The sequence below is a fragment of the Pan paniscus genome, chromosome 15 (genome assembly GCF_029289425.2).
Source record: "Pan paniscus chromosome 15, NHGRI_mPanPan1-v2.0_pri, whole genome shotgun sequence".
In the NCBI taxonomy this organism is placed as follows: domain Eukaryota; kingdom Metazoa; phylum Chordata; class Mammalia; order Primates; family Hominidae; genus Pan; species Pan paniscus.
The window spans coordinates 23,424,147-23,449,437 of NC_073264.2; the positions used below are offsets into that span (position 1 = coordinate 23,424,147).

At 37.7% G+C, this 25,291-nt stretch overlaps 1 protein-coding gene and 1 gene segment (V, D, J or C); both read left to right on the top strand.

Annotated features, from left to right (window-relative positions):
- Nucleotides 1-2,339: 2,339 nt before the first annotated feature.
- Nucleotides 2,340-2,827, top strand: LOC130540818 (T cell receptor alpha variable 8-6-like). The segment is given in 2 exon segments: nt 2,340-2,389; nt 2,473-2,827. Coding segments are annotated over 2 exon segments (405 nt in total).
- An 11,212-nt stretch (nt 2,828-14,039) lies between these two features.
- Nucleotides 14,040-21,854, top strand: LOC130540819 (uncharacterized). Its single transcript, XM_057299823.1, has 3 exons — nt 14,040-14,172; nt 14,287-14,643; nt 21,511-21,854. Exons 1-3 carry the CDS (start codon nt 14,061-14,063, stop codon nt 21,852-21,854), a joined length of 813 nt encoding a protein of 270 aa, XP_057155806.1. The 5' UTR covers nt 14,040-14,060.
- The last annotated feature ends 3,437 nt before the right edge of the window (nt 21,855-25,291 follow it).

Here is a 25,291-nt window from a genome sequence, read left to right on the forward strand (position 1 = left end):
ATTCTCCTAATCCAGGGTATGCAATGTTTTTCCTTTTTTGTGTGCCATCTCTGATTTCTCTCAGCAGTGTTTTGTAGTTCTCTTTGTAGAGATCTTTCACATCCTTGGTTAGCTGTATTCCTAGGTATCTATTCTTTTTGTGTCTATTGTAAATGTAATTTTGTTCTTTAGTCTTTAGGACCCTGCTCAAGGTCCTGCAGCATTGCCACTGCTGAGCCATGCTCCTGCTGCTCGTCCCAGCACTCCAGTGTCCCAGCTGTCAGCTTGAACATTATTGGTGTATAGAAATGCTACTGATTTTTGCAAATTTGTTTTGCATCCTGAAACTTCACTGAAATCTTTTATCAAGTCTAGGAGCCTTTTGGCAGAACCTTGGGGGTTTTTCTAGATATCAAATCATACTGTCAGCAAAGACGGATAATTTGACTGCTTCTTTCCCTATTTGGGTACATTTTATTTTTTTCTCTTTCTTGAGTGCTCTGGCTAGGACTTCCAATACTATACTGAATAGGAGTACTGAGAGTATACATTATTTTCTTGTTCCAGTTCTCAAGGGGAATGGTTCCAGCTTTTTCCCATTGAGTATGATGTTGGCTGTTTGTCATAGGTGGCTCTTATTATTTTGTGGTATATTCCTTCCATGCTTAGTTTGTTGAGGGTTTTTATCATAAAGCGATGTTGGACTTTATTGAAAGCTGACTGCATCTATTGACATGATCATGTGGTTTTGCTTTTAATTCTGTTTCTGTGGTGAATCACATTTATTGATTCGTCTATGTTGAACCAAACTTGCACCCCAGGAATGAAGCCTACTTGACCTTGAATTAACTTTTTGATGTACTGCTGGATTCAGTTTGCTAGTATTTTTGTTGAGGATTTTTACGTTTAAGTTTGTCAGGGATATTGACTGATATTTTCTTTTTTCATTGTGTCTCTGCTGGATTTTAGTATCAGAATGATGCAGACTACATTGAATGAGTTAGGAAGGAACCCTTCTCCTCAATGTTTTGGGAATAGCTTCAGTAGGATTGGTACCAGTTCTTCTTTGTACAACTGGCTGAATTCTGTTGTGAATCCATCCGGTCCAGGGGTTATTTTTGGTTGGCAGGTTTTAAAAAATTATTATTACTGACTCATTTCCAGAACTCATTATTAGTCTGTTCAGGTTTTCAATTTCTTCTTGATTGAATATATAGAGGTTATTTGCTTCCAGGAATTCATTCGTTTTCTCCAGGTTTTCTCATTTTTATGAATAGTGGTGTTCCTAGTATTCTCTTAGGGTCTTTTGTATTTCTATGGGATCAATTGTAACGTCTCCTTTGTCATTTCTGATTGATTGTGCTTATTTGGAACTTCTCTCTTATTTTCTTCATTAACCTACTTAGTGGTGTATCAATCTTGTTTATTCCTCCAGAAAGACAACTTTTGCTTTTATTGATCCTCTGTATGGATTTTCAAGTCTCAATTTTGTTCAGTTCTTTTCTGATTTTGTTTATTTATTTTCTTCTGCTAGCTTTTAGCTTCGTTTGTTCTTCTTTTTCTAGTTCCTCTAATTGTGATACTAGAATGTTCACTTAAGATCTTTCTAATTTCTTGATATAGGTATTTAGCAGTATAAACTTTCCTATTAACACCTTTAGCTGCAAACCAAAGACTCTGGAATTTTGTCTTTCTGTTTTCATTAATTTTTGCTCTACTTTGTTGTTTACCCAAAAGTCATTCAGGAGCAAGTTGTTTAATTTCCGTGTAACTGTGTGGTTTTGAGAGATCTCCTTGGTAATGATTTCTATTTTTATTACACTGTGGTCCAAGAGTATGCTTGGTATGATTTTGGTATTTTTGAATTTATTGCGATTTGCTTTATGGCTGCAATTTCTCATTAATTTTGAGATTAATACCATGTACCAAACAGAAGGTAACATCATCACAGATTCAGGAGGAAAGAAACGCTTTCTGTTGAAGTTTTGATATCATGTCTGAAATGAGAAGGAAACAGCTTGCTCCCTTGGATCCGTGGTTCCGCCTGTGGCCTCTAGAGGGCGATGTTGCATCAAGTAGGCATCTGTTTTCATCGCAGACCATCCTCATCCACTGAGCCTCCTCCCTGCAGCTGGCTGATGTAGCTCATTGATGTCTGTGTAGATAGGGAGCTGTGACGAGAGCAAGAGGTCAGAACACATCCAGGCTCCTTAAGGGAAAGCCTCTTTCTGTTTCTGAAACTTTTCAAAGCCAGGGACTTGTCCAATCCAACCTCCTCACAGCTCCTAGCTCCTGAGGCTCAGCGCCCTTGGCTTCTGTCCGCCCAGCTCAAGGTCCTGCAGCATTGCCACTGCTCAGCCATGCTCCTGCTGCTCGTCCCAGCGTTCCAGGTGATTTTTACCCTGGGTGAGTAACATTCCATTCTTTTTCCTTCCACAGAAGTGACTGTGTTGTAATTGAATCTAAATTGAGACACATTTTTTACTCAAACAGCATTGACGTTGCAGGAGGAACCAGAGCCCAGTCTGTGACCCAGCTTGACAGCCAAGTCTTTGAAGAAGCCCCTGTGGAGCTGAGGTGCAACTACTCATCGTCTGTTTCAGTGTATCTCTTCTGGTATGTGCAATACCCCAACCAAGGACTCCAGCTTCTCCTGAAGTATTTATCAGGATCCACCCTGGTTAAAGGCATCAACGGTTTTGAGGCTGAATTTAAGAAGAGTGAAACTTCCTTCCACTTGAGGAAACCCTCAGTCCATATAAGCGACGCGGCTGAGTACTTCTGTGCTGTGAGTAACACAGTGCCCGAGACTGCAGGAGAGCTGAACACAAACCTCCTGAGATGCTGAGACTTTCTGTGACTCAAGAACTCAACCTGTGGAGCTTTCAAGAGGGTCCCTTTTTTCTGTGCCCGTTTTGAAGGCACATAGGGCAGGGTGGGCTGAGCCCTTGGTAGGGTTTGTCTCCGGAATAATTGCTCCAATGTCAATGTCATGCCACATTCAGATATGCTTTGTCCCACATGGAGGTTCCCTGATGAATTTCTTCAGTGGGGACCTCCTCCACAGTCTGAAGAAAGCACATCATAAGGTGTCAGAGCTCCGAGATAAAAGGCAACAACATTTTTATACAAAATTATTTCTAGCATCCATTATGATTAGTATTGCCTCAGGTATTAACTTGTGAATAACCGATGTAATTGATTAGAATGTTAGCTCAAAGCTGTGCAGGATGGATTCTCAATTAGGGTAACCCATACAGCACAGATTCTCAATCAGTGTTGCTGTAGATTCTCAACCTAGATTTGAAGCTTAACTTCTAGCACATACATAATATCCCACTGTGTGGTTGACATATTTAAAGTAAATTAGACATAATATCAAGATTTTTAATCTTGTGAGCATTATGCAAAACAGGAAATTAAACATAAATCTTAATACAATATTGAAAAACTAAGCCGTCAAGTTGTGATCTTTTTTAAAACAGCTATTCCAGTGATTTCCAAGTTACAAACTTGAGGGATAAAAATGTAACCAATATAAAGATATCAAATACACTAGATTCAACTACTTTAAAAACTACTTTAAAACTCTGAGGCATTTTATTTTAAGAGATTACACAGATTTATTATATAAAATTACACAACAAAAAATTCCAGTTACATTATCAGAGCGTATATGAATTCTAATGGGCATATCCAAGACCAGGGTACCCTATTACTTACTCTGAAATAATTATATCAAAAAACCAACATGTTTAAGATATTTTATGTACATGATTATTACTCCAAATTTTTATTTGTAGTTTGATCACATGGTAGAATTAAAAAATGCCTCTCAAAGTATTATAAAATGTTCACACATACAGAAGTTGTCTTCCTTAATTCAACATTTTATAATTTTTGATGACAAAAATTATGAAATGAATCATCTCACTTTTAAAAATATTTACAATTGCCTAAATCTCCTCTTTTAAAATGAGATGAAGTTGTATTCTTCCCTTATTATAAAACATGCGTTTAAAGTAGTTTAAAAATATTCCTATGAATTGAGCTAAAAGAGGGTAGAGGGTTTATAATAAAAAATATTTAGACTTGGCTTCTTCTCTTGCACCAAAGACTCAGGTTCTTGCTTATGGTTTCTTTGGCTGCTGACATTCTTTAGTTACTTCTTAGGGTGCCACCTCTTCCAGTTTTACTTTTGTCCTCATTTCATTTTCGTTTATAGTTTTTCTTACAGATTTGTCTTTTCATTGTGCCTTTTATGGCCTGTTATTTTGATTATGTTCAAATTTTACAGGCCAAGAACACTTAACATGATGTCTATTTTAACAAATTTTTGAAGTGTACAACTCAGTTAACTATTGGCCCAATGTTGAATAGCAGATCTCTAGTAATTCTTCATCTTATCTGATAGAAACTTTGTACCCCTTCATCAACACCTCCCCACTTCTTCTTCCCCCAGCCCCAAGAATGGTAACCACCATTCTACTCTCTACTTCTATTAGTTTGACAGTTTTAGATATCTCATGCAGGCCTTCTATGACTGGCTTATTTCACTTAGCATAATGTCCTTAGGGTTCATCCATGTTTTTGCATGTGGCAGAATCTCCTTTTTTAAAGGTTGAAGAATATTCCATTTTATGCATATATCACATTTTCTTTATTCATTCATCCATCAGTAGATATTTAGGTTGTTCCCATATCTTGGCTAATGTGAATAATGCGGCAGTGACCATGGGAGAGAAAATGTTTCTTCAATATCCTGAATTTAATTTTTTTGATAAATAACCAGTAGTGGGATTGCTGAATCATATGGTACATTTTTAATTCCAGGGGGAAACTCCTTACTGTTTTTCATAATTGCTGCACCATTTTGCAGCAAGGGTTCCAACTTCTCCACATTCTTATCCACATTGTTGTTGTTGTTTTATAATAGCCAACCTAAAAGGTGAGAGGCAATAACTCATTGCGATATCTAATTTCTCTGGTGATTAATGATGTTGAGCAGATTTTCATATAACTTCAGCCATTTGTATGTCTTCTCTGGAGAAATATCTACTCAAATCCTTTGCCAATGTTTTAATCAAGTTATTAAAACATTGATAGTTATAGGAGTTCCCTATATATTTTGAAGATTAGCCCCTTATCAGACATATAGTTTGCAAATATTTCTTTCACTCTACATGTTGGCTTTTTTTCCTATTGACTATTTTCTTTGATGGGCAGAATCTTTTAAATTTTATAAAGTCCTGCTTATCTACTTTTGGTTTTGTTGCCAGTGCCTGTGGTGTCACATACAAGAATTGGCTGTTGCTTAGACCACATGTCATGGAGAGTTTCCCATATATTTTTCCAATAGTTTTACAGTTTTGGGTTTTACGTTTTTAATTAATATTGAGTTGATTTTTGTGTATTATGTTAGCTAGAAGTCCAATTTCATTCTGTTGCAAGTGGATATTCAGTTTCCACAGCACAATTTGTTGAAGAACTACTCCTTCCCCATTATGTATTCTTGATGCCCTTGTCAAACATCAGCTGAGTGCATATGTGTGGGTCTATTTTTCAGCTCTCTATTCTGTTCCATTGGTTCGTATGTTTGTCTTTATGATAGAACTATGATGTTTTAATTACTGTAGCTTTGTAATATATTCTGAAACCAAGAAGTGGGGTGCTTTTAGCTTTGTTTTTCTTTCTCAGGATTGTTTGAGCTATTCTGGGCCTTTTGTGTTTCCACAGAAATTTTAGAATTAAAATTTTAGTTTTTTCTATTTCCATAAAAATTTCATTGGGATTTTGATAGGGATAGCATTGTAGATTGCTTTGGGTCGTATAAACATCTTAACAATATTAAATCTTCCAATTCATGAACATAGACTATCTTTCATTTATTTGTGCCTTCTTTAATTTTTCTTATGAATGTTTTGTTGTTTTCTGTGTACAAGCCTTTAGACTAATTAGTTAAGTTTACTTCTAAACATTTTAATCTTTTGTAGCTATAATAAATGGATTGTTTTCTGGATTTTTTTTCAGATAGTTTATTGTTAATGTGTAGAAATGGCACTGATGGGCCTGGTGTGGTGGCTTATGCCTGTAATCCCAGCACTTTGGGAGGCCGAGGCAGGCGAATCACGAGGTCAGGAGTTTGAGACCAGCCTGGCCAACATGGTGAAACCCTGTCTCTACTAAAATGTAAAAAATTATCTGGGCATGGTGGCAGGAACCTATAATCCCGGCTACTTGGGAGTCTGAGGCAGGAGAATCACTTAAACTCGGGAAGCGGAGGTTGCAGTGAGCCGAGATTGCGCCACTGCACTCCAGCCCAGGCGACAGTGTGAGACTCTGTCTCAAAAAAAAAAAAAAAAGAAATGGCACTGATTTTTGTGTGTTGATTTTTATACCCTACAACTTTACTGGATTCATTTGTTATTTCTAATAGGCTTTTTTGGTGGAGTCTTCAGGGTTTTTAATGAATTTATGTCATCTACGAACAGAAATAATTTTACTTCTTTTCTGATTTGAGTACTTTTAATTTCTTTTTCCTGTCTATTTACTCTGGCTAGGATTTCTAGTATTATCCTGAATGGAAGTGGTGAGGCTGGTTACCCTTATCTTGTTCTGATCTTAGAGGAAAAGCTTTTTTGTGTTTCACACACCATTGAGTGTGATGTTAGCTGTGGGCTTTTTATGTATGGCCTTTATTATGTTGGGATAATTTCCCAATTTGTTGAATATTTTTACCATAAAATGTGAAGCAGGTTCACTGTGTACTGGTTACCAACTCGTCTGAGTCCAGTGAGACAGAATACGCATGCATACAACAAGGTACATGAAACAGGTTTATTAATTACAGATAAGCAAGGGACAACAGAAGCTTAGGTTTCATTGCAAACAGGTCCCCCAAGGCTCAGGAAAGCTGTCTAGGGTGGATAGGGTGTCATCTGCATGTGGCCCAGTTGTACCACACCTCAGGGACCCCAGAAATTAGCATGCCCTAGGTTTTAGACCCCTGGGTAATATGATACCCTGGGCCAAAAAGTACTGAAGGACACTGTTTCTAGGGGGTATCTGAAATACAGCCAGCCTGTTCCAGTCATTTCATTCCTGTCTGAAGATGTTACATTCCCAGTAAATTCTACAGTTATTCTTTTTTTTTTTTGAGAAGGAGTCTCGCTCTGTCTCCCAGGCTGCAGTGCAGTGACGCGATCTCGGCTCATTGCAAGCTCCGCCTCCTGGGTTCACGCCATTCTCCTGCCTCAGCCTCCCAAGTAGCTGGGACTACAGGCGCCCGCCACCACGCCCGGCTAATTCTTTTTTGTATTTTCTAGTGGAGACGGGATTTCACCGTGTTAGCCAGGATGGTCTGGATCTCCTGACCTCGTGATCCACCCGCCTCGGCCTCCCAAAGTGCTGGAATTACAGGCATGAGCCACCGCGCCCAGCCCATTCTACAGTTATTCTTGAGAACCACAAACAAGAAAGTGGAGAGAACTGGGTTGGTCCAAGACCACCCAGAGAACCATCCTGCATGAAAGGATGTTGAATGTTGTCAGATTCTTTTTCTGCATCTATTGAGATGATCATGTAATTTTTATCCCTCATTGTGTTATGTAGTGTGTCACATTAATTCATTTTTATATGTTAAAACATCCTTGCATCCCAGGGATAACTTCCACTTGGTTATTGTATGTGATCCTATTAGTGAGCTATTGAATTTGGTTTGCTAGTATTTCATTGAGGATTTTTGCATCTATGTTCATCGGGAATATTGGTCTGTATACCTTCTTGTAGTGTCTGGCTTTGATATCAGGGTAATAATAGCTTCATAAAATAAGTTTAGAGGTATTCCCGTTTCAATTTTTTGGAAGAATTTAAGAAGGATTAGAGTTAATTCTTCTTTAAATGGTTGATAGAACTCACTAATGAAGTTGTCAGGTCTTTTGTCTTCTTTATTAGGAGGTTTTGGATTACTGAATCAATTTCCTTACCAGTTATAAATCTGTTTAGATTTTTTTATTTCTTCATGATTCAGTCTTGGTAGGTTATATGTTTGTATAAATTTATGCATTTCTTCTAGGTTTTCCAATTTGTTGGTGTATAATTGTTTGTAATAGTCTCTTAAGATTCTTCTTATTTCTGTGGCATCCATTGTAATGTCTTCTCTTACATTTTTGGTTTATTTGAATCTTCTCTCTTCTTTTTCAGTCTAATTAAAAGATTGTCAATTTAGCTTATGTTTTCAAAACTTAGTTTTGCTTATTTTTATGTTATTTTCTACTCTATGTTTTATTTATTTCTGCTCTAATATTTATTATTTCCTTTTTTCTACTAAATTTGGACTTCACTTGTTCTTTTTTTCTAGTTCTTTGAGATGTAAAGTTATGTTTTTTGTTTGAGATCTTCCTTTTGAATTCAGGTATTTATTGCTATAAACTTCCCTATTAGTACTGCTTTTGCTCACTCTATAAATTTTGATATGTTGTGTTTTTGTGTTTGTATCTCAAAACATTTTCTAATGTGCCTTTTGATTTCTTTGACCAATTTGTTGCTCAAGAATATGATGTTTAATTTCCATATATTTTGGAATTTTCTAGTTTTGCGTCTGCTATTTATTTCTAGTATTATTCCATTCTCATTAGAAAAAATACGTGGTATGATTTCACTTTCTTAAATTTGTTGAGACTTGTTTTGCGGCTGGGCATGGTGGCTCCCACCTGTAATCTCAGCACTTTAGGAGGCTGAGGTGGGAATGCTTGAGGCCAAGAGTTTGAGACCAGTCTGGGTAACAGTGAGACTCCTTCTACACAAAAAATAGAAATATTGACCTAGTGGGGTAGTGTGCAGATACCTGTAGTCTCAGCTACTCAGGAGGCTGAGATGGGATGATCACTTGAGTCCAGCAGTTTGAGGCTGCAGTGAGTCATGATGGTGTCATTGCACTCCAGCCTGGACAACACAGTGACATCCTGTCTCAAAAAATGAAACGACGAAAACTGCCCTCTTTGTTTTCAGTGACCCTATGCATCAGGAATACACTGGGTCCTATCAATGCTCCTTGACAGGTGTGATGGAAGCCAGTCTCTCAGGCAGCCTGTGGCAAAGCTAGAATGTTGGATGTAATGTCCAAGTCTTTCTCTCCCCAGGGAGAGGCTGAAACTGGGGCTTTCCTCTTATTTATGGGACACAGTACTGGGGGTAGGAAAATGTCAGAAACCCTCCTGTCATCTTTGATGTGGCTGGATGCTTGCTCATTCAAGGTACTGGAGACTCTGAACTAGTTACTGGATTTTTCACAAGTGAATTGATTTATTTATTGCTATTGAATTGGTGTGTCCATCGGGGAAAAGAGGGTCCAGGGATTTCTTTTCTGCCATCTTTCTGATGTTACACCTTTCACGGACAGAATTCTTCCTGTTCTCATGGGCTTCTTTATTTGCCCTTCACCAGAACTGACCTCCTCTTGGGCATCTAGTTGAATGTGGTGTTCACTGTGGGCATGGTGGTCCTGCCTGAGTACCAGCAGGCCACCCTGCAATGAGAGCTCCATCATACACTTTAAACTTTCCTTGATATTTCTTTTAGCTGTGCCTCTTAAGCAGTAGAAGGCTGGATATGAAAACCATTCAGATAATTTCTATATCTTAATAGAAAAATTTAGCCTTTTAAACTTATATATGCATGCATTTATGGCTACAACTAATATTTTGACTTATCTTACATGGCATAGTGACATTTGACATTGTAGAACACTTCCTTCCTGGAATGCTTTCTTTATTGGCTTTTAGAAATCCCACTCTTTTTTCCCTCTGCTTCAGTATTGTCAGTTGTTCCTTCTCAGTCTTTTTTGCTGTTTTTTCCCCACATTTAACTAATCTTTAAACATTGGCAAGCCTCAGAAATTTATCCTTGAAAATCTTTTTCCTCTATAAATACTTTATTCACAGCTGGTTTTATTCAGTCTCTTGGCTTTAAATCCCATTTAAATATCCAAATTTATAACTGAATCCCAGATAACTCATCTGGATTCTGGATTCGAGTATCAAATAATCTATTTGACATCTTCTTTTTGACATCCTCCACTTAATATATCTGAAAATAGTCTACTGAATTTGACCTCTATACTCACTAAGCCTTCCTTACATCCCACTCGCTTCTTGTGAACATTTCTTCATTTTGGTAAAAGACAACTCCATTTACCAAATCTTCTAATCCCCTTAGCCAAAAACTTTGAAATCATCATTGTCTTATCACTTTTCTCACATCCCCACTTGATCCACTAGGAATTCCTATCAGCCATTTCTTCAAAATATCCCCATAATCAACCAGTTCTCATGACCTTTACTGCTACCACTCTGATCCAAGCCACAGTAATCTCTTGCCTAGTTGATTGAAAGAAACCTAACTGAACTTCTTTCTTTTGCCATTGTTCCTCTTCTGTCTGTTCTCCATGCAGCAGGAGAAGCAATCTCTTTAAAACATAATTCAGATAATTTCATTTCTGTGCTCACAACTATGAAATGTCTTACCATCTCACTCAAAGGAAAACCAAATTCTTTACTATAATATACAAGTCCATTTAGCTCCCTGCCATATCTTTGACATTTGACATCAGCTACCACCTTCCTACTTACTCCCACTCTCCAGCCTCAATGCACTTATTGTTGCTCTAACATACCAATTATTTTCCTGCCTCAAGGTCTTTGCAGCTGCTCATTTCTCTGCCTTGTGTACTAGTACTCCAGGTAACCACATGGCTTATTTCTACACTTTATTCCACCAAATAGCCATGCACAAAATATTTACTGCAGATTATTTTTGTAGTAGTGAAAATTAAAACACAAGATGTTTCTCAGATAATGGCTACAGAAACTGTAATAAATCTTTACTATGGAATATTAGGAAGCAAACATGTTAACATCAATAGGTTATCAGGACATATAATTGGGTACCAAACACATTGCAAACTGCTGTGTGCTTGAAAGTTATAGTCAGACAAAAATTTAAACTGTATATATATTGAGTATGTATTCATCCATGTGTTCTGCAATACTTTTAAATTAATAATAAAAAATAGGCTCCAATTTCTTTCTACATCTTTGTAGAAATAGGCTCCAATTTCTTTCTACATCTTTGTCCATTTGCTCTTCTTTCATTTTCATTTAGTAAGGGCCTCTATTCAACTCGCAAGCTTATTTAGCTTCTTGATTGCATTCTGTTTTATCTTTTCTAGGAACAGACAACAATGATCATATTCTCCTTAAATCTTTGTCTAACCATCCTTTGTTTTAAGAAATGGCTCCTTATTTCTGGGTTCATTTTGTACTTTTTGAGGTGTTACTTGATATATATGAAAACACACACATGTGCACGTTTGTCTTTCCCACTAAACCGCAATGTCTTGTGAGTAGAGAAAATGTCTTACTAATTTTTTAATTTCTTAAGACCTAGCACAAGATCTAGCTTACAGTAGACCTCAGTAAATTACTAAGGACTTACTTTGAAATAAATTGGAGAAATCACATTAAACCTTGAGGAAGCAATTTGATAAAATATTTTAATATGTAATCTCTTTTACATGGAATTTGGAGGAAGAAACCAGTTTCCTTTTTAAAAAAAAAAAAATCACCATAAGCCTGACAGATTTTTTGCTCTTGACAATCTGGGTGGTTCCTCAGGAAAGAATTGGGATGAAGGCTCTGGGACTCCACAGATGAGTTAGTGGGCCTGATGGTTTCAGACCACTAGGAGGCTCTCTAGGCTTTACTCTAAATGAACTTTTCCCTCAAGTTCTGAGATAGCTGACTCAGCGAAAAACTGAGAGTTAGCATCAGTTAGCAAAGCATCTGAACTAGTCATATATGAAACGGACAGGGGGAGTCTCCATTTATTCATCTGCAAAGATGTTCTGTGGCTGTGATGGGTGTCACAGAGACGGTCTCCCAAGAAGATTGATCTTAGAAATCAGCAAGGGAAATGATAAAGCTGGAAGCCTTACAGCTTTAATTTTTATGACTAAAACTTCTAAAATATGAGTCTCTATTCTGACTTTGAAATTATTTCAATAATTTCCACCTTCTTTTATACCTCCTTTGAAACTAGAAAAACAAGAAAAAGGAAATGAGAAGAAATGAGAAAAAAATAATGAAAATATTCAGAGAGAGGATAAAAGAGAGTAAAAGAAATAAGAGGTTGGGGGAAAAAAAGATGACACATTTAATTGAATTTCAAAATGTGGTCTATGCCTCATATAGTTTCTGTGTTGCAAGTTTAAAAAGTTCTAGAGATCTGATGCACGACAATGTGAAGATACTTACCACTACTGAATTGTACATTTTTAAATAGTCAAGATGGTAAATTTAATGTTATGTGTTTTTTTACCACAATAAAAAATGTGACCTCTACCTCTTGTTCACAGAGCAGAATTGACCAGGTGGGGCTGCAAAGTGAATGGAGAAAGTGTCGGATAGAAGAAGAGAGATGGAAATAAGCTGGGGTGGCCATCATATACACGTGCTATTTCTCTATCAACCAAAGTCTCATTGGAGACATTTTATATGTTCATGATGACTATATGTCCTATGTTAACAGAATTCTCTTAATTTAATTGTATTGTATTTACTGCTTTAAGGGTGATTAAATAAACGATGCATTCGATGAGACATTCTTTCTTTGTGAGAGCTTTCTTATAAATAAAATCACAATCACTTTTCAAATCACATGTCCTGATTTTTTTGGCTAAGGAAATTGGGCCACTGACCCTGATAATTTTTTCAGGCTATACTTGATCCAGATGAGGCTCCCATTTGTCTCTGAGATATCTTTTCCCTTTCTTCACTCCCCTCCTGACTTGTCCGATTACTGGGTACTTTAAGTGGAGGCAATCCTGAGAGCATAAAAACCTAGACATTTCTGTGTCTCTAGTCAGCAGTGCAGCACTCAGCGGGGTACTGACGTCAGCAATTATGCCGGTACACTGCAGGAAAACAAACTAGAGGAAAATCTCTTTGCTCCCTGATCTCATTGTGTTCCACCTCATTTAAGTAACAGCATATCTCTTACTTTTTCTCAGCTATTTGGAGGCCAGAGGAGAGACTTTCTCAAGAGAATTAGTTTTCTTTTTAGAAAAAAATATATCTGCAGGAGACGCTATCTCCATGACCCATAGTTTTCTGCTCTTAATCCCGGAGCTTCTGCCTACTTGACCCCAGATTTATATCTGACCCCAAAATGGGACACCTCACTTGAGCTCTCTCAACACAGCTTGACAGGGAGCCGGAGAAAATCTTTGGTTAAGGACCAGGGATTGGATACTCTTTCAATCTACCATTTTTCTAGAATTTCCGTCTTTCTGAGCCAAATGATTGTTCCTTTTTTTATGGCCTTCTTTTCTTTTCTTTTTTCTTTTTTTTTTAAAGTGTATAGAACTAAAATCCCAAAGGGCCATTTCCTGTGTGGGGAAGGTCAGAATCAATGATGGTGGACGGAAAATAAAACAACTTGATCTGGCAATGTTTAAACATTTCACTAAAATATCTGTGTAGAAATTTAAATTTCTATGAAATGTAATCGATCAATATTTTTTCTTATGTTTTTTGACTGTCATGCTTAGAAAATCCATCATCATTCTAAATTTATTTTAAAAGTTTTTTATTTTACTTAAAATATTAAATGTTATGTCCTTGGAACTTTATTTGATAACAGGTATTAAGGTAGGCATCCTAACTTATCTGTTAACTTCCAAATGATTGTTAGGATTGCACATTTTCCCCCATTTTAACTAAGTTTCCAAAAGTATTCGTATATTTGAACTTTGTATTCTACTTCATTAAGCCCTATATGTGGACTTTAAAAATAACATTCTATTGCAATTAGTATAGCATCACACTTTTACTGAGGAGGAAATTCTCATTCTCTGAATTTGAAGGCTTCCTGAAGCCTGAGTTAGCTGCAGTATTGTATTTGGCCTCTAGAGAGAGATGTTACACAAATTGAATTTGATAGCCAAAAGCAACCTGATCTTTTTGAAGAAGAGCTTTTGGCTATACATGCTGGGTAAACTCATCCACCTCTCTGTCAGAGTGTCTATGTGGCTGAATCGTTTCCAGAAAAGACCTCCAGAAAATAGCTTCCTGTTTCTCCACAGGTCAGACATGAAGCCCACCCTCATCTCAGTGCTTGTGATAATATTTATACTCAGTAAGTAAAGCCTCTTTTTGTTCTATTTTTCTATGGTATTCTGATTCAGAATAACTTTAATGAATATTATCCCCAGTCTGTAAGACTTTTCCTGATCCAGAATTGGTGTTATAGGAGGAACAAGAGCCCAGAGAGTGACTCAGCCCGAGAAGCTCCTCTCTGTCTTTAAAGGGGCCCCAGTGGAGCTGAAGTGCAACTATTCCTATTCTGGGAGTCCTGAACTCTTCTGGTATGTCCAGTACCCCAGACAACGCCTTCAGTTACTCTTGAGACACATCTCTAGAGAGAGCATCAAAGGCTTCACTGCTGACCTTAACAAAGGCGAGACATCTTTCCACCTGAAGAAACCCTTTGCTCAAGAGGAAGACTCAGCCATGTATTACTGTGCTCTAAGTGGCACAGTAGCTGGTTTTGCAAGGAAGCAGAACACAAACCCTTTAAATACAGGAAATATTTCTTTGCAAACTCTCTGTATGGCCACAGCAGGGCATTCTTTCTCCAGAAATTAATATTGAGTTTATCTCCTAGATATTATATCATCAGTCGTCAGTTAGCTATAGATTAACCTCATAATTTTGTCCAAAAAATTCTCATTATTTACCCTGCTTAAATTAATTTTAAAAATAGTAAATGTATTTATTTTGTCTAGTAGTGCTGGAAACATACTTTTGAAATAAAAACTATATTGCACTGCATAAAAAGTATTCTTTTCTTTGTTCAGAGGTACTGTCCAGGCTTCCATGGTGCAGTCCTATCTCTTCAACTCCTCTGCTGCCCCACATGATCCCCACATGTGGTTGTCACCACATACCTGAGCACAGTTCCTTAAAGTGCTCTGCTGTTTCATGGCTTATGATTGTTCATCTTTCTATATCTATTACCTTTCTTTCCATGAGTTTCGTAGACTCCTCCTATCTCAGTTGGGGTCCAGCCAGGAAAAAAGAAGCCCAATGAAGTTTAATATAAAGATTTATTAAATAATAATAAGTAATTAACTACTAATGGGTAAAAAAAAAAACCTCTAAGGAATATAGGAATGCACATGTAAGCAGAAGTTCCTGTCTCTAGGACTAAGGTAGAATCCCAGGAAAGGAACAGATTGGCATAAGCATGACCCCTCCTGCCAAGGCTATGATTCAGATCTCATTGGGAGTGTGTAGCTGGAGCCTGCTGGATAGTGGAGTAGTTTGCTGAGGTGCCAGAGAAAAATACTGACAAGCAGAAAAATACCTACCAGGATTACAACACAATTCATGGGAAGCCCGCAAAGGAGTGCTGCTGAACTTGCTTGTGGTGGCTGTGAAACTTGCCAAGAAACCACCTGTCGGGCTTGCTGGAGGGGAGTGCCACTGGTGTCCTACAGGCCAACGAAGCATAGTGGACAAGAAGTGTGGAAAACATACCAGAACCAGGAAGAGAAGCGTCATCCTTCTGCGGGGTCCTTCCAGCCCCCTCTACTGACAAAGCTTAATATCAAATATTTAGAGGGTCCAGATCCAGTTCACAAATAGGGTAATTAGGGTGGATTTGGAGCTGAGAGGTAATACATTGATAACTGTCACACCCTATCCCTTGGGCTACTGATCTTTCATATGCATTCCTTTTTTTCTTTCTTCTTTCTTTTTTTGAGACGGAGTCTCATTCTGTCACCCAGGCTGGAGTGCAGTGGCGCAATCTCCGCTCACTGCAATCTCTACCTCCCAGGTTCAAGTGATTCTTCTGCCTCAGCCTCTCGAGTGGCTAGGACTACAGGTGCCTGCCACCATGCCTGGCTAATTTTTATATTTTTAGTGGAGACGGAGTTTCACCATTTTGGCCAGGCTGGCCTTGAACTCCTGACCTCAGGTGATCCACCCGCTTCAGCCTCCCGAAGTGCTGGTATTACAGGCATGAGCCACTGCACCTGGTCCATATGCATTCCTATATGCACATTTCAACTTCCAAACAACAGTGAAATGACACTATGTTTCTACCTAATAAGCTACAGCTGTCCTTGAACAAGTGGAGTTCTCATTCTTTCTCCCAAATGAGATGATCCATAGTCCCAACAACCACTGTATGAATCCCTGACTGTATCAGCCACATCTCAAGTTCAGAGGAAGTTCTACTGAATATGCTGTTATATACAGATTAAATTATAAAGTTAATCTCCAATAATTTACATATAAAATAATTATGATAAGAAAGAGAGAATAAAATGGCAGCATATACAAAGAAACACTTACATATAATGAGCAAAGATAAAATACAGAAAGCTACCACATTCCTTGATTCCAGACTTGGTCCTGGGCTTCAATTGACATAGACAGCTTCCTTCTCTTGCTACGTATTTTATATTCTTCTGCCCTCATCCACATCGTCGGTGGATTGGAGTTATTTACCTGGTGGAATGACAAAAATCTTCATTCTCGAAGAGTCTGAGTTCTCAATAGTCATGGCTTTTAATTTGTTGCTGTAGGGTTCCCTTAACTTTTACTATTGGGCATGAAAGTGCCATTAGGCTCCTTAAAAAAATCCCCCGGGTTTTAGATGTCGCTCTCTCTACATGTGTTGTATGGCTTCTGGAGCTACTCGCCCCCTTCCTAACAACTTTGCAACATGTTCTGGTAACCATCACGGTATATTAAAACTTCATCTTATCTCCTCTTCCTATTGAGCTGAATGTCCCAGAGAAGGGCCATTATGTTCTCTCTGGCTTTAATCTAACCTTCTAACACAGTATGGAGCACACAATATGTACACAGTGAAGGAATGTTAAATAAATTCATTTAAGCAAATATAAAAATCAGCAATCCTCTCCTGTGAGCATGTGAGTCAACCTCCACTAATGTGATTTCACTGGTTTCTTCAGGGAACCGTGTCAAACCAATTGATACAGGCAAACAATATGTTCATCTGGGCAAACAGATGCCTAATCAGGTTAAGAGTTTTCTTAATTGGAAAAATAGCTTGCTTATGAAGACAATAGTTTTATCAATAAAACTCACCTCAAGACCTTCGGCACATCATTGTACCAATCCTAAACTCGTATATCATGAACTAGAGAAAATAGCTGAGAACTAGAGCTAGATAGTGAGTTCTTGGACATGCACACAAAAAGTGCAATCTATAAAAGAAAAAAACGATAAATTAGCCTTAAATAAAATTAAAACCTTTGGCATTGTAGAAAGACCTTGTTAATAGAATAAAAGGCAGCCTATAGACAGAGAGAAAATGTTTATAAATCACACATCAGACAGAAGTCTTATATCTACGATGAATAAAGAGCACGCAAATCTCAATGTAAAAAAGAAACAAATAAATAATCCAATTAGAAATAAAATAGATATTTCACCAAAGTAGAAATATGGGTGAAAAATAAGCAAATAAAAAGATATTCAATATCATTCTTCACTAGCAAAATGAAAATAAAAATCACAATGAGATATCACTATAAACATATTAGAACAGCTAAAATACAAAACAGTAATAATACTAAATGTTGGTGAGTATGTAGAGAAATGGACACTTTTATACATTGCTGGTGGGATTGTAAAATAGTACAGCCATTCTGGAAAATAATCTGGCAGTTTTTTTATAAAACTAAACATGCACTTATCATATGACCACACCATTGTGCATTGGACATCTATCCCAGTAACATTCACATAAAGTCTTATACAACATTCATAGTAGCTTTATTCATAATTGCCAAAAACTGGAATCAACCTAGATATTTTTCAACGGGTAAATGGTTAAATAAACTATCGTAGTTCATACCATGGAATAATATGAAAAAAAAGAACAAACTATTGATACATGGAACAATCTGTATGGGTCAATTCCCAAAGGTTACATACAGTTTGATTCCATATATATAACATTCTCAAAATAACAGAACTATAAGAGATGGTTGCTAGGGGACAGAGACTGGGCATTGGAGGGTGTTTGTGCATATAGAGGGTTAGGATGAGAGAATTCTATGTTGATGGAACAGTCTGAATCTTGATTACGTTGGTGGTTATATGAGATAAAATCAAGAACCACACACAAGTATGCATGCACACACACGGAGAAAAGCAGGAAAATAGTGACAATTGAATAATACCTGTAGTGTAGTTAGTGGTATTTGAACAATGTCAATTTCCTGGTATTTATATTGCATTTCAGTTATATACGATGTCACCACTGGAAGAGGCTATGTGAAGAGTACATAGGGTTCTATAAACTATTTTGGCAACTTCCATGGATTTATAATAATTTCAAAACAAATACAGTACTATAGTTTCAAAAATTGCATTCTTTACTCTCACCACCAATTTTATCAGTAAAACCGCTAAGAATTGGGAAGGTGTGAAGCCGATGGTAGTGGACGCAAATTTTCCAAAATTCTAATTTTCACTTGGAAGCTCAAATATTATCATGGGCAACAACCACTATTAGTTGTTTTCCTCAAAATGGCAGGCTCACATTTTATCATTTTCAAGAACATACCTTCCAACTACCCAAATCTGCTGTTCTGTCACTCATGCCTTCAAGTAAAAAAAAAAAAAAAAAAAAAAAAGTTCTATGAAAAACAGCTAGTTTACCTCACAACTCAAACAATGCTCCAGTGTCTTTCTCTCTTGAGGCACCACCGTGTTAGTACACCACAGATGAACTTTATGCATACGTCCTATGTCATCACACAGAATATTTAAACGGTGTACTCTCAAGGGTCAAGATTTAATTTAAAAAATTTTGCTTCTACATCTAGGACATTGTTGAGTAAAATCTTTTTCTCTCGCCAGTGTGGTGGTAATGATTATGTACAATGACTACTAGAATATTTTGGGTTCATTTATTTTACCTGTGTTAAAACGTCAGCAATTGCATTTGCTTCATCAGTGTAAATGTCAACACAGTGAAAGACTCAAGTAATATCAGCACTATTATAAAAACAGTTTTATTCTACCTCACAGTTTTACCTCTATCTCACAGTTTTCCCAAGAGGTCAGCAATATTTCTGGTTACTTTTTGCAGATACAGCTAAATACATACAAATATTGAAAGTACTATATTCTTGACCTCCTCATTGTGAGACATTAGACACATCATTTAATTTCTTTGAACCAGGGTACATCTTTTAACTACTATTCTAAATTTCCTCACAGACTGTTTCAAAATTATCTGGAAGAGAGCAGACAGATTAAAATTTCAGTTTGTTAAATAACACTGGTTCTTTGCTCAAAAAGCTTTCATATGTCTTTATTTCGCACTGAAAAACATAAAGATTTATTTTGGCAGTCATCTGACCCAGACCCTTCCTCTAGACTTATGTCTTGGAACTCTCCAATCTACATATTTCTCTAGCCAGCAATCTCTTCTTTTCTTCATTTATTTTTTTCCTTTCTCTGTTCTCCTGTCTTCTCCTCTTTCCCATCTCTCCCTCTGTTTTACACACAAAATACCTTAAAATCAATTTTTGGGAACATTTATAAAATACTCTAGAAGATTCTTGCTATTCTTTTTGACTGCTCTGCATCAGGACCCATTTTCTTATAACAATAATAATTTTTCAGTCGCTAATGAATGTCAGGCACTGCGCTAAATGACATTTTATGATCTCATCATTAACCTTCAACAGCTCTGAAAAGGTAGTATTATTATTTACTCATGATCCATGTTCTACAGCCAAGATAATGTAGGCACAGAAGACAGAAACAGCTACTGAATTGATAGATGTAAACCTGACTTCGATGGCCTGACTATAAAACTTCCTCTCTTCCTGGACCCGCCTGCCTCCTGCCATAGAAACTAAAACTTCTAGGTATTCACTGCTATGGGCTGAACTGTGTTTCCACAAAATGTGTACGTAGAAGCACTAACCCCCAGTACCTCAGAACATGACTCTATTTGGAGACAGAACTTTTAAAGGTAAAGTTAAAAGGTGGTCTTGAGGGTAACCACTAATTTAATAAGACTGGCATCCTTAAGAGGAGATTGAGACAGATAGCACAGGCAAAGGGATGACCATGTGAAGACACAACAAGAAGGCAACCATTTATGAGTCATGGAGAAAGGCCTCAAAAGAAACCAAACTTGCCAGCACTTTGACCTTGAACTTGTAGTCCCTAAAATCATGAGAAAATAAATGTTTGTTGTTTAAGCCATGCAGTCTGTGATACTTTGTTATGGGAGCCCTGGTAAACTAATACAGCCTACTGGTTAGGCTTGATGTGGGCACATGGCTTGGGCTCCAACAATTAGATGAATTGTTCCCTAACTTTCACTCAGGAGTTACTTTTGCAAAAAAACAAAAACAAAAAATAAGTAAGAGTTTCCTTTTTGAGAGTGGTGGTAATTGCAACAAGGTGGACATGAGAGTTTACAGAGCTACAAGGCAGTGGAATTGTAGCTGCATACATTGTCCTGCGTGAACAGTCTTGCATAAACTACGGGCAGTATCTGGAGCTCAGGAGAGGAGCCAGTGGGATACTCAGAGGAGTGCTTCTCCAGAGTGATTTTCTGTACTGCTGCTGGCTTCATAGCTTTTGAGTTCAGTTCTCTGACCCTATTGGAGATTCTGAGGCAAATCCAGTATTCATTAATTTATTCCTTTTCTACTTAATTTAGGCAGAGTCCATTTCTGTTGCCCATCAGTAAAATCCCTGACTTGTATATAATCTCATTCCAGGGAAAATTTTTTAAAAGGAAGCTCGTAGGTACATGATCAGAGGTGATAGTAACTACAGAGAATTTAACAGTGCTTCTCAGAGGTAGTCTGCAAATATTGAGCACCAACTGTCTTTCGTAGTTGAGTTCTTACCTGAATTGAAATGTATCTGTTCCTATTCTAAGTTAGAACTAGATTTCAATAAAGGCAGAGACTGGAATAGCTTTGTAATTTCTTCTGAGTCAGCTCTGAACACACGTCCTTATGGCAGCAGGATGATGTTGCGATCACAAGAGGGCAGTGCCTCCCTCTCCTCAGACTAACTTGGCTTTAAATCAGCCTATCTGCATTGAAAGGAAAGGACTGAGCTTGCCTGTGACTGGCTAGGGAGGAACCTGAGACTAGGGGACAGAAAGACTAGGGATTCACCCAGTAAAGAGAGCTCATCTGTGACTGAGGAGCCTGGCTCCATTTCAGGTCTTCTGTGATTTCAATAAGGAAGAAGAATGGAAACTCTCCTGGGAGTGTCTTTGGTGATTCTATGGCTTCAACTGGCCAGTGAGTTGGGGATTTTGGTGATGGGAATGGCAAGACCAAACTTTAGAGCCCACAGGGCTGAGGGGTGAAGTGTTCTTATTAATTTGGAAATGTAATTTGAAAATGCAATGACTGACTCCTGGTCCCGGACCTGTGTTTCTGCCTAGGGGTGAACAGTCAACAGGGAGAAGAGGATCCTCAGGCCTTGAGCATCCAGGAGGGTGAAAATGCCATCATGAACTGCAGTTACAAAACTAGTATAAACAATTTACAGTGGTATAGACAAAATTCAGGTAGAGGCCTTGTCCACCTAATTTTAATACGTTCAAATGAAAGAGAGAAACACAGTGGAAGATTAAGAGTCACGCTTGACACTTCCAAGAAAAGCAGTTCCTTGTTGATCACGGCTTCCCGGGCAGCAGACACTGCTTCTTACTTCTGTGCTACAGACGCACAGTGTTCCCCAGGAACCTGCAGCCTCTACGCAAACCCTGCCAAAGCAGCTTCTTAGAAGCCCTAACAGTGGGTAGAATTAGTGGTTATGTCTTTCAGTCAAGAAGAATCTACAAACAGCTGGCAAAGTAAAAGGGGAACTCTTTCAAATTTGTGATTTTTTAAAAAGCATCTTGGACTAGGGGAAAAGGCATGAAATTTGGAACAGGAAATGGAAATGCCAGGCTCAGTTCTGCTAATCCTGGCTACATAGGGACATTGTCAGTGTAGCAGCCTTCAATTTCCTCACTTGAAATAAAGGATATGGATCAATGAGCCCAAAATATTACTTAATCCCTAATTTTATTAGGGAAAAAAATCACTGGGCACTTGTGGAAGAGGAGGAAGGCTGCACAGTTTTAGAAGGTCTCATTTGTCTTATGTGCAGCCCTCCCAAGACATCAGCGGGTCTTTAAGATGCATGAGGTGGCTCTTACATTCCTCTAATTCTTGTATAAGAAGCAGTAGATTCATTAGGCATTAGAATTGGAAGGGGTCCTAGGACTCTCAACCAAGCTTTTCATTTTAGAGCTGAGGAGTAAAACCATTGCATAATAAGACAGACAATTTTCTGAATCTTTGGAGTGATAGTGACAAATATCTGGATCTGATTTCACCATTTATTAGTTGTATGATTCCCAAGCTTCAATGTCTCTATTAGGTAAAATGGGAGTTTATAAGAAAGTAACAACTTTTCCCCATCCAAAGGAGAGATAGGTGTTTGACACTACCAGGTCCTAAAACGCTGTGTTTTGAAAGCAGGCATTTTTAGTACCAAATACATAACAGTTTTTCAGCTATTTATTCTTGCTCCTACTGAGAAATAAATACTGACTATAGTTTTCTTGACACAGTTTAGATACTACTGAAAATGTGTTTGTGGAGAAAATTAGAGCATTTGTATTTAGGTGCATGCTTTGGTGAGAAAAGTGGGGGAGGGCAGGGAAAGGTTGTATAGGACAGTGGTTCCCACAAGTCAGACCTTGACCCATTAATATTAGCTGTACCAGAATCACTAGAGTATCTTTGAAGATCTGGACTATTAAGCTCAATTCTGGCTTACTCAATCAGCCTCTGATAAAGTGATGAATTTCAATTGTAATGAATATCTTCTATATATGTAAGAGATTGGCTCAGGTTCACATTTAAAAAACCCAAACAATAATGTTTTTAACAAGATTGACGAGTTTTTTTCCACATAAAGGAGCTCTGTAATATTCAGGGCTGGTGCAGTAGCTTCATCATGTTACAAAGGAACTAGGGTCTTTCTAGCTTACTGTTTTTCACTCTCAATGTGTCACTCTTGTTTTTACACTTTCAAGAGACTGATAGAGATCCTTCCACTTTATACACCTTCCAGACTGAAAGAAGGAGAAAGTCAAGGGCACATGTACATGCTGGCTAAGTCAGTCTTTTCCAGAAGCTCCGCCCAATGGCTTCTGCTTACACTCATTTGCTAGAGTGTTATTCGATGTTTCCACCTCCTCCTATCTGCAAGGGAGGCTAGAATATCAGGATTATTATCTGAGTATATTTCTATTCACAGCAAAATTCGGGTTCTATTAGTAAAAAAAATAGGCGATGATGGACATTTTACAGACAATTAGAAGTTTCTGCCAGACCTTCAGTTTAGGACATATTAGGACTCATAATATTTTTGGTTCATAGTTATTTTTGAATTACCATATCCAATGTATTTTCAAGTTCTATTGAGTGTACCACCTACTAAGTTTTCCAGAAGACATTACAACCTCTATAACCTAATTCACCTCCACACCCAAATTTAAAATTCTCCCTAATCGCTTGCTCCTCTGCCCCCAGCAAGCTTGACAGACCCCATCACTTCTCAGTATAGTGCTTTGTACACAGTGAGGGTGACCTTTTCAGAGTGCAAATTTGACCATGTCAACCACCTGGGTCCTCACTGGTTCTTAGAGTAGAAAAAAAAATTGCTTCATGTGATTTACAAAACCCTCCGTGATTTAGACTCTTAATACCTCTCCAGTATCTTTCCACAATAAGCTCCTACTTTATCTTTTTCTTCAATACTGGTCCTATCTACGTTTCTTGAATGCACTTTGTTTATCTTATATAACCCCCTCAAAGCAATTTTAGGATACATTCTTACTCTTTTTAAAAAATTCTTTTCTCTTTCCTCGAGAGTAGAACCCAGTAAATGCTTACTTGTTCTCATATGTCTGTTCAAGAGTCAGTAATAGAAGAAAGCTCAATACGCTTTCTTAGAATTGTGGACCACTGCCTTTTTAAATGGGCAGTTTCTCCTTTTATTTCTTTATTTAATTAATAATTGTCTCTATTATTACTCTATGTGCTCCTTAAGGGCAGGGACCATTATCTGTGCAGCTCAGCCTTGAATCTGTAACACCAAAGTAACTTAAGCACTAAGATAATCAATTTTTCCTCTTCTTTCTTCCTATTAATTTATTTAATATAGTATCTTTATTTTAAGCCTCCTCTAAGAGTTAAAATAATGTTGTAGTAAAAGAACACACAAGAGGTCGGGCGCAATGGCTCACGCCTGTAATCCCAGCACTTTGGGAGGCCGAGGAGGGCGGATCACGAGGTCAGGAGATCGAGACCACCTTGGCTAACATTGTGAAACCCCGTCTCTACTAAAAATAAAAAAAAATTGGCAGGGCGTGATGGCGGGCACCTGTAGTCCCAGCTATTCGGGAGGCTGAGTCAGGAGAATGGCGTGAACCCGGGAGGCAGAGCTTGCAGTGAGCTGAGATCGCGCCACTGCACTCCAGCCTGGGCGACAGAGCGAGACTCCGTCTCAAAAAAAAAAAAAAAAAAAAAAAAAAGAAAGAACACACAAGAAAATAGGGCTGAGTTTTTCAAACTATAGTCCATGGGTATTTGGAATTGTATGAACAAATTGTTGGTGTATAATGGGGGTCAGAAAACTATGGCCTAGTGTTCAAAACAACCTGCCACCTATTTTTATGAAGTTTTATTGCAAAATAGCCATGCTCATCTATTTACACATTGCTTATGATGTCTTCCATGCTATAACAGCAGAGTTTAGTACTTGCAACAGAGAGTGTATGATTTCAAATATATAGTATTTGTCCTTTTATAGAGAAAAGTTTACCAATCCCTGAGGTATAGAAATTAAATGAGAATTATTAGATATGTGTGCTTAGGACAATGTAAAATAATGAAGGTATATTTCTAATAATCTAGATGACTAATAGAATAACCCCCTTGAATTTGATTTTTTTGTCACTTTTACCAAATTAAGGATAAATGGGATAATAATACTCTACAAATGAAGACATTGCAGCTGTTTAAATGGTGAAAAGTTTTTGGAAAATTTTGGTTATGATATAGAACATAGCACATAGCACTACAGATATATCACATAGTACTACAGATAGGGCACACTCCCAAGAACCTGCATCTTTCCATTGAAAGAGGATGTGTTGCAAACCT